The sequence below is a fragment of the Brassica oleracea genome, chromosome C2 (assembly GCF_000695525.1).
Source record: "Brassica oleracea var. oleracea cultivar TO1000 chromosome C2, BOL, whole genome shotgun sequence".
Lineage (NCBI taxonomy): Eukaryota > Viridiplantae > Streptophyta > Magnoliopsida > Brassicales > Brassicaceae > Brassica > Brassica oleracea.
In genome coordinates this window covers 19,382,443-19,392,083 of record NC_027749.1, presented here as the reverse complement: position 1 = coordinate 19,392,083, position 9,641 = coordinate 19,382,443, and the positions used below count along the sequence as shown (strand labels likewise).

The 9,641-nt window shown below is 35.0% G+C and overlaps 2 protein-coding genes across 2 annotated transcripts; one reads left to right on the top strand and one right to left on the bottom strand.

Moving 5' to 3' along the window:
- Positions 1–1,162: 1,162 nt before the first annotated feature.
- On the top strand, positions 1,163–2,832 carry LOC106322434. The gene is made up of 2 exons (XM_013760442.1): positions 1,163–1,769; positions 2,306–2,832. Exons 1-2 carry the CDS (start codon positions 1,221–1,223, stop codon positions 2,582–2,584), a joined length of 828 nt encoding a protein of 275 aa, XP_013615896.1. The 5' UTR covers positions 1,163–1,220; the 3' UTR covers positions 2,585–2,832.
- A 950-nt stretch (positions 2,833–3,782) lies between these two features.
- On the bottom strand, positions 3,783–8,997 carry LOC106327204 (protein NRT1/ PTR FAMILY 2.13). The gene is made up of 4 exons (XM_013765288.1): positions 8,655–8,997; positions 7,923–8,140; positions 5,359–5,924; positions 3,783–4,849 (listed from the first exon to the last, which is right to left on the bottom strand). Exons 1-4 carry the CDS (start codon positions 8,761–8,763, stop codon positions 3,964–3,966), a joined length of 1,779 nt encoding a protein of 592 aa, XP_013620742.1. The 5' UTR covers positions 8,764–8,997; the 3' UTR covers positions 3,783–3,963.
- Positions 8,998–9,641: the final 644 nt, after the last annotated feature.

Sequence of the window (9,641 nt, the reverse complement as noted above, 5' to 3'; positions counted from 1 at the left end):
GACTGGAAGAAAAGAGGATGCAATGAATGTGAAAACATGGAAGAAGTGGGGGAAATGGAGTTAATTGGGAAGTTAATGAGAGTGATTGAATGCATATAAGATCCGTGACGTTCCAGGTTTTCTAAGGCAAGTAAGAAGTTACGCGAACTTACACCAACGGCTGTTTTCCACCAGAGATTGGCCGGATTTCTAACCCTCGTAACCCACCCGGATCCTCCATAGTCAGTTTGTTAACATGAGCTCAACAACAGTAGAAACCCTAAACGGCGTTTCTTTGAGAAAGCGTAGAAGATAGTCGCTCTGGTCCGCTAATCACCTACTTAACCACTGTTCTTTAACCCAAATATATGGTTTTGTATTAGAAGCCTACGACCTATCCTCTTAAGCCCAATTCAATTCTTGATATGAAAACCAATAACATCATGGAAATAGTAAAATGAAGTCTCATCATCACCTAAAGAGACTAATTAGTGATGTGGATTCACGAGGAAAGAGTAAACTTTTCTTTATAATAGTAGATAGATAGATAATAGATATTGAATTTTGATTCACATATATAGTGTGTGGCTATTTTACAGGTTTAGAAAATAAAAATAGAATCATCTGGGACTGACCAGGTTACCGAGTTATAGTCTTACAAGGAAAAAAATATTATCTATATGACTATATTCAACTTCACCATAGAAACAAAATAGATTAATTTTTTTTTGTCATCAGATTAATTTTCTTTTTTGAATAATAAAATAGATTAACCATAGAAGAACTTAATTCATACTGTTTTCTCAATCCACCATAGAACTAAAATAGATTAATTTTAGTTTTTGAATAATAAAATAAATTAATTTTCACCATAAAATAACTTAATTTATACTGTTTTTCTCTCGGTTGCAGGTTGTAACGGGGAAGAGGGGAAACATACGTAAAAGGATAACATCTAAATATGCTGACGTGGAAACCATAGCTATGGTGCAACACGTCAATTAAGCACGACTTTTCCATGCCTTGTTGCTAAAATCGTTTCATCACATGGCTATTCATTATTCAATTAATTCAAAAATAAACGATAGAAAAAAAGGCTCACGTGAAAAAGGTTCACGTCACTGCGTGCCGCTTTGGATTTAGTCTCCACTTATAAATACATACCATGTAATTCACAATTAGTAATAACATAGCCTTTTGTTTTTTTTTTTTTAGTAATAACATATAGCTAGTATCAGCAAATGGAGTTTTTCCACAACGCTAAAGCCGTTAGGATGCGTAACGTCCACGAGAAGTATCTGATGGCGGATGAAGACGAAGAGACGGTGACTCAAGACAGGATTGGTTCCGACAAGAGAGCTCGGTGGACCGTCGAGCTGGTTCGTGGTTCCTTTGAAGTGATCCGTTTGAAGAGTTGTTACGGCAACTATCTCACCGCCTCGAACGAGCGTTTCTTGCTCGGTGCAACGGGGCGTAAAGTAGTATTGTCGAAACCTAATCGGCTTGGCTCGTCCGTAGAGTGGGAGCCGGTGAGAGAAGGATCGAAAGTGAAGCTCAGGACTAGATACGGCAACTTCCTTCGAGCCAATGGTGGACTTCCTCCTTGGCGTAACTCCGTCACGCATGACTCACCTCACAGTTCAGACTCGTTTTTGTGGGATGTTGATCTCATTGAAATCTTAGTCGGAACGGCGCCTCCGGCTCTAGCTCCGGCGACAACTCCCGCGCCACATAGGAAGCCGTCAAGTCCTCCTATGTCTAGAACCTCTTCAGAAAAATACGTGGTAGAGGTTAGTATTAAGATCAGAACATTGGAAGTTTTAAACAATTAGTAAAGACATTATAAGTTTAAAAGAAATTTTTTTTTAAAGACTTGTGATTATAAATATTAATTCAAAAAAATATAGGGTCTAGGAAGGTTGATTGGTAGAGGTTTATAGCTTTGGATTTTTTGCTTTGAGATTTAAGCGGTAGATTTTGTGGCTTCAGCTTTAAATTTTACTGCTATAGGTTTATTTCAAAGTTTTAAAACCAATAAACCTAAACTGTAGAAAAAATTGATTTCTATAGCCATTATATTTCCTTTTAAAGATTTTGGACTCTACCTTTGGTTTTTATTAATAAAGCTTGTTTATTTTAATTTTATTGCTCCAAAAAGAATTATGGCTGCGTAGAGCACTCACGACCATCACTAATCATCCCCAGTGTTTCACTTGGCTTTAAAGATCGGATTAGGATTAGGGAAGCTGATTTTTTCAGATATATTTTTGGAAATATTATTTTCAAGATTGTCGTCTTAACATTTTCTTGATTTTGTGTTGACTAGTTGACTGAGTCGCTGCCAAAATCTGAAAGGAGGGTCATATATTACCATATCGCAGACGAAGAAGGACACGTGGAGAATGATTCAGCCGTTGGATACGCTTTGACTTTCAAAGGAAATAGCGTGGAACAGTTGACGCAGGCGCTCAGGGAAGAGACTAGCATGGATGACGTTGTTGTATGTACACGCAATCCTTTGAACGGCAAGTTGTTTCCTCTCCGTTTGCAACTTCCGCCAAACAATGGGACAATGCACGTCGTTCTAGTTCCCTCAACTACGTAAACGTCATGCTATTTGCAATATTGGTCTGGCTATTTGCTCAAAGATTAAGAGATAGTTCTAATAAAAAGGCACACGATTGGTTATGGGAGTGTTGATTTTAGAATATTAGGTTATATATTTGGGTGCTTTAATCTTTTATTTTGTTTATTCTATAATTTTAAGTTTATTAATTTATATGTATTATGTGGTCCTGTGGAACATTCACCATCAAGAAATGATGTTGTAGTTAAAAGATTTGTTTAATAATATTCTAAAGTGTCCAAGCATTTTGCAAGTCCTCACCAACTTATCCTACTAAACGGTTTGCATCGAATTAAACCACATGCTCCACCGCGGAAAGGGAAGGCCTGCCAGGCCGTATGCCCATGGGTGCAGGAAAATGGGAAGATCTAGGATAGGCGGCCAACCTCCTGGAAAGAGTGTTCTTGCTGAAAAACTTGTTTACCTAATCATATTACCAAAGCAAAAAAAAAGAACAATCTCCCCTTCCCATGAAAAGGTAGATTTTACAAGATCCATATTCATTAATACCAACATCTTACACGCGAACGTTTCCCTGATATAGAAGACAATTAATAAACCAAATACAGTGTTGCAATGAGGGGGTTGTACGCAAATGGTTTGGTCGATTCCAATAATACAAAACTAAACGTTGTAGAATCTGCATCGTGTCACAGGACTTGTAGATACCGAAATAAATATAGGAATGACGGAGTTTTCATCACAATCTTTTTTCATGTATTCATGCGAGGATGTATTTCCATCATGCTCATACTTCATAAAATAAGCAAGCCGAATCCATACACTTGTTCAATTTTTCAGGAACCGTACAACTAATCCAGATATTGTCACCGAATCCATACACATGTTCATTGCTTTTGTCGGCAGAATTCGTCAACCATGTATAATTTAAAAGGTGTAAAAGCTTTCTTCGGTTGATTGCTAGAAGTTCCATGATGAAGTCCAATTAAAACAAAAAAGATCAAAAACTCTATAGGACTTATAATTAATTTAGAGGAAAGCATTACTGTGAGTAGTCCCCAAACATAGGAACACCAAAGTATATATATATATTCATGTCATAGCATAGTGTATATGACTATATGCTATAGTGCAATCCACCGATCAAATTACATTCATGACTTAAACTGCGTTTTACTTGTAAGAATTCTACTCTTATGGAATACCAGCTATAGTGTATCATGAAAAAGCCATAAAGTTAGAGTAGACTGTAAAATATCTGATACGATCTAGTTCTTATAACAAAGGGTATAATTTTATTACATAATATAGTTCTTAATTATACATTATATACTTAGATACATTATCATCGTAATCATTAAAACAACACGATCATCTTCTTGTTGCTTTAAATCATTTCAGCTGTTTTTGGAACTCGTCTCAACATCAGAGAAACTCTTGTCTTCCTCGAAACCTCCCATCTGTAAACCAACCTTGTACCGGTATCCCTGAGCACAGTACCAAAAGTAAACCAGATTGAACACACCCAAAACCGCTATCAGATAATAGAAGTAATCCAATTTTCCCGCGTTGAGATTCTTGTTAAGCCAATCAGGACGGTCATGGCCACCGGAGAATTTATGAACCGTCGTCACAATCAAACTACTAAGGTAGTTCGAACCGGCGAAGGATAAAGAGAAGAGAGAGTTAGCGATGCTTCTCATGTGTTCAGGAAACTGACTGTTGAAGAACTCAATCTGTCCAATGATATTGAATGCTTCGCATAGTCCCATCAGAACAAGCTGCGGCGAGAGCCAAAACACCGACATGGGGGTCATCCCGGTCGGATCTCCTGCGTTAATGGAGCGCATTCGTCTCATGCGCTCCACTAACCCGGCAACGATCATGGAGAGGATGGCGAAAACGATCCCTGTCCCGATACGTTGGAGGAGTGTGATACCGGATTTATGGCCGGTGATCCGACGGAAGAATGGGACTAAAACGCGGTCGTATAAGGGAAGAAAGACGCCGATGGTGAGGAGAGAGATGACTGAGAGAGAACCGGCCGGAATCTCGAAGTTGGGGCCTATATGTCGGTCCATTTTTAAAGCTTGAGAGACAGTGAAAGTTCCTTGTTGTGTCATCGCCGCGAGTGATATTATTCCGGCCGACCAAACAGGAACGATTCGAATCAAACACTTCACTTCTTCCACTTCTTGAATGCTGCATAATCGCCACTTGTTCGCCGGAACTCCCTCGGATGTTAGATCGCCTTCTATTATCACGGCCGCTTTGTCTAGAAACCTATTTGTTAAAATATATGTACTACCTCAGCTTCACAATTATCAAATTTTTTATAAAAAAATTATGGAGTATAATAAAATTAGCTTTAAATTTTTTTAAATTTTTTTTATTATTGAATAATAGTAAAATTTAAAATTTAATAAACTTAATTGATTTTTTTAAACTAATATTGATGTAATTTTATTGAAAATTACTAGGAAAATACATTTATAGTAAAATATTAATGTGTTTTTAATATTTATGAATTACTCAAAATTTTATATTTTTGGAACGGAAATAGTATAAGTTAAAATATGCTTATAATTTGCTAGACAAGAAAATATTTGACCAAAATTGTAAAATATGATACTATATATTTATTAAAATTTGACATGCAATAGTTTATAAACGATTTTACCATCCATTTGTCTGTATTTTTTTTTTTTTTTTGTAAATTTAGTTATCTAGTGCATATATATTCAACTAAACACCATGCAGTTATACGTAAAAACAATGAATATATAAAGTACCTGTATTGGTTACTATGGTGTAATTTGGATAATACGCTATCTTTAACAGGCGGGTCATAGTAGGTCACAGTGCCGTCATCTTCCGCCGGGAGCTTCATCTTTCGCTTCTTGCGAGCTGCCACGACAACTTGAGCGATACCAGAGAATATACTTCCTTCAGGTTTAACATAGACGTAAAGCTTCATTCCGGCGAAAAACATAACCACGGCACAAGCCATGAGTCCAGTGGGTACACTAAAGCCGATGATCCAGCTGACTTGGTCTTGGATATACACAACAACGGTCTGTGTAATAAGCAGAACCACAGTGAAAGTCATGTAATACCAGTTGAAGAAACTTGCCACTCCTTTAATCCCTTCCTCGGTTCGTTGGTCGAATTGGTCAACACCAAAAGGGATGCTACATGGTCGTATTCCTCCACTCCCTATGGAGAGGAAACCTAGACCTAATAGCAAAATCCCGAACTGGAGTTTGTTCGGACCGCCGCAACTAACGGGATCTTTGCTGTTGCATGTTTCTGGGTGGAGTTGAGGAAGCGATGCCGTGAGTGTCAATGTCACTAGTCCCTGCAGATTTCAGCTGATTTAGTAAAATATCACCCATCATTCGTTTTCAAACCGATTCTACAATAGTTATGATGATCTTTACCTTGAAATTCAGTTGGATATAGTTGTTAGTTACTACTGGAAAGGCAAACAATAAAGTGGACTAGTGGACTAATTTAGTTATCTTGGACTGCATGTGATTAAAAGGTGATATTACTTAGTTAGGTACTTGGAAAGGCATATATTACTGTGGGATAGAATGAAGTTATGATTCAGTGACAAAAAAAGAGAGGTTGAAGTTATGACCTCAACTACAGACAACAATTAATTAAGTTAACATTGGTCTTAATTAGGTTTGACGACTTCATATGATTAAAATGTGTTATCACCTTCATTAGATACCAGTTAGTATAAACTGATCATGACGTAGTACCTAATATTAATTTTGTTGTTGTAACCCTAATATAGTAAAATGAGTAGTTTATGGTAACAATTTAGGTCGATCCCCTTATTTGAAAATTAATTTTTTTTAAAGTTTTATATGTCATTACCATATTTATTTTCACAACAATATGATATGGTTTAGTAATAAAAGTCTCTTATTATGACATGTATATTCTTAATGATAACACTTTTGTCTTTTGAGAAAATTCCTAAATAACATAATAATAATTCGGTACATACCATATATATATGTAAGTGATCTATATTGTTATTGTTAAAATTTAAAATAATATAAATACAAGTATAAGAAATTTTATAAACTAACCTAATATAAAAAGTTGGTAAATTTGAAAAAGTTAGCTAATTTCTTATAAATATTTATATTTTACCACATTAAATGTAAATGTACCTTAATAAATAAAAAAACTAAGATAAATTTAATTAAAATTCAAAATTGTAATAAATATTCAAAAATATTACTATATCTATATCAGCATAAATAGAAATTTAATCAAGTTATTTGAATTTAATCGTGATACAATAAATTGAAAATCTGTTTGTTAGAAATATCACAAGTCAAACGAAAACAAATATTTTATTTTATAATTTATGAATCACAAATTTAAATATTAATAAAGTTAAAAATATTTTAAATAAAAATATTTTTAAAAAGTTGCATTTCTGTTCAGTAAACCACCTAGTTAATAACTATGAAAAATGCAAAAATGTAAGAGATGTAAACACGTGAATTTAGAGGGATGCGACAAATATAAATACCCCACTTTGATTATAATAATGCTATGATAATGAATGAAAGAGACATTTAGAAACGTTAAGTTACGTTACGTTACGTCACTGTGATTGACCAAATCTACAACTCTTTCAGTTGGCAATATAATCTGGAATTTCAATTATTGGACGCACTTGTTACCGATAATCTTTATAGACCACTTGTGTATTTTCTTTATTTTCTAACGCACTTCTCTTATCTTGAAAGTTATAATCCGTTTGATTACGGACCCTCTGTGTTGTTTGATTACTGAAATTCTTTAATGGAAAATGTACTAGCAATTTATCAAAATTGTTTTTTTTTCTGTGAGATGAAAATAGTTCTCTAATAAAGAATTTCGGGGATGTATAATTAAAGTGAGCCCAAGTTAAGTACCGGCAACAATTTGAGTCTACCGAATGCTTTCGTTCGAATGATTCACATGATAGATCGACCTTATCGTCCTATAGAAAGCGTGGTCCCTCTATAATTTCATGCGTTTTCATACGATACAAACGCAATAAATAGGTAAGAAAATATAACTTAAAGTTTTAGTATTATAGTTTTTGTTGAATATATATGAATAAAGTTTGTCCATAACGTATTTACCTCGTCATGTCCACTTGCATGATGAAATTATGTGGCACGTACCATGTATCATCTCCACACAATATATAGAGCAACAATATAACTTTCTACCGGACGTTAGTATGTTATGAATTAGTATTACTATATATTAAGTGTGCATATGTGACACATTAAGATTAGCATTTCAATAAAAGGAAGAGAAGAGTACTAATACGTACGAGGAGGGTGGCGAATGAGGCGAAAGCGATGGTCTTGAAACGGCCGACGTAAGCGTCCGAGATAAACGCGCCCACTAGAGGAGTGAGATTGCTGAAACCAGACCAAATGTTGATGACATTTGAAGCGTCGACTTGTTCTAAGTGGAACACTCTGGTTAGATACACCATGAAGTTTGACAACAACCCAATTGTTCCCAGTCTCTCCAACGTCTCATTTCCTGTTTTTCAAATTTCAAAGCTTCCGATAGTTTTATCTCGGGTTTAAACAAAAGCAGTCATTGTAAATTTTTTTTGAGTGAATACATATTTACATCCATTCAAAAAATGTCAACACATAAACGAACGAATATGTTAACAGTTTTCTTTCCGTTTTAGTTATAAATAAGTAGTCAGATGGACGAGTGTCAAACATGATGAACCGACGGTTACAAGAATATATTATAAATATGATCCTTCGGAAAAAAACATGAAACTAAAATTTAAATTATTCTTGACCGGTTGAAAAGATCATACGCCACTTTCTTTTCTGTCTAGTGTCTATTACGTTCAAAGATCTAGGCAAAAAGTGGGTTTGAAACATCCGTCAAGGATAATAAGTGTAATAATGTATTCAGTGGTTTCTAGAAGTTTTATATCCAAATATGGAAACTAATTTCATGTAAATTGAGGAAGGATCAAGGAATAGGTTATCTACAAATAAATTACGTTCACGAACCAAAGAAAAACACATACCTAAAATGAACGTGACGGCTCTCCATCCTCCAGGCTTTTTCTCAACCTTCTCAGCATCCAAGATAGAATGCGGCGAACTTTTCTGACTGTGAGAATCAGAAACATCCATCTCCGCCGGCAGTAGCGATTTGGAGAAATTACTAGAGGGTGGGAAGAAGAAGTGTCCTTCTCTTCGCACTTTGAACTTAGGGTGGAATTGATGTTGTGAGATTGGATCCTTACTTTTATGCAATTTACATAGATAAATCAAGGTAAACACATGGAATGATTGATAAATGTAGAGAGTGGGCACATCACGCGTACACTTTCTCTCTGTTAGAATCTTTTTAGGGTGTAATGGGGAAGTATCTGTGCCTATGTATATATAAGAGCATGTTTATCGAGGGTTATCTTAGGTTGGAGTTCTTAGGTTGGGGTTTTTAGCGGAATATAAGAAACCGTCTCTTAACTTTTAAGTAAAAAAGTTATTTAAGAACCGGTTCTTAACTTTTAGTTAAAAATTAAGAGAAGGTTTCTTATATTCTGCTAAGAACTTCAACCTAAGAACCCTCCAATAAACATGCTCTAAGGGAATCACTTATATATTAAAGGAGAAGCATTGTAATAAATGCGTTCACATTAAACTGGACACATGTCACGTGTAAAAGCATTGTAATAAATGCGATCACACTAAACTAGACACAAGTCACATATAAAGAGTTTCTCAGCCAAACTCTACATAAATATGTTCACACTATGTACTTTACGTTTTTTTAATATAAAACTCACATACATGGTTCTTCTTTACGTTATTTTTACTGTTTACGAATAGAGCTGGACAAATTATTCATAAATTTTGATTCGATTCGTTATCCGTTTTGATTCGAACCAAAAAATCCGGATATCCGTTACTCTACGAAGCAAATCAAATACAAAAATGCAATTTCCATAAAAAAAAAAACAAATCACAAATATCAATATTTATAGGAAAGAATATCCAATTTGATC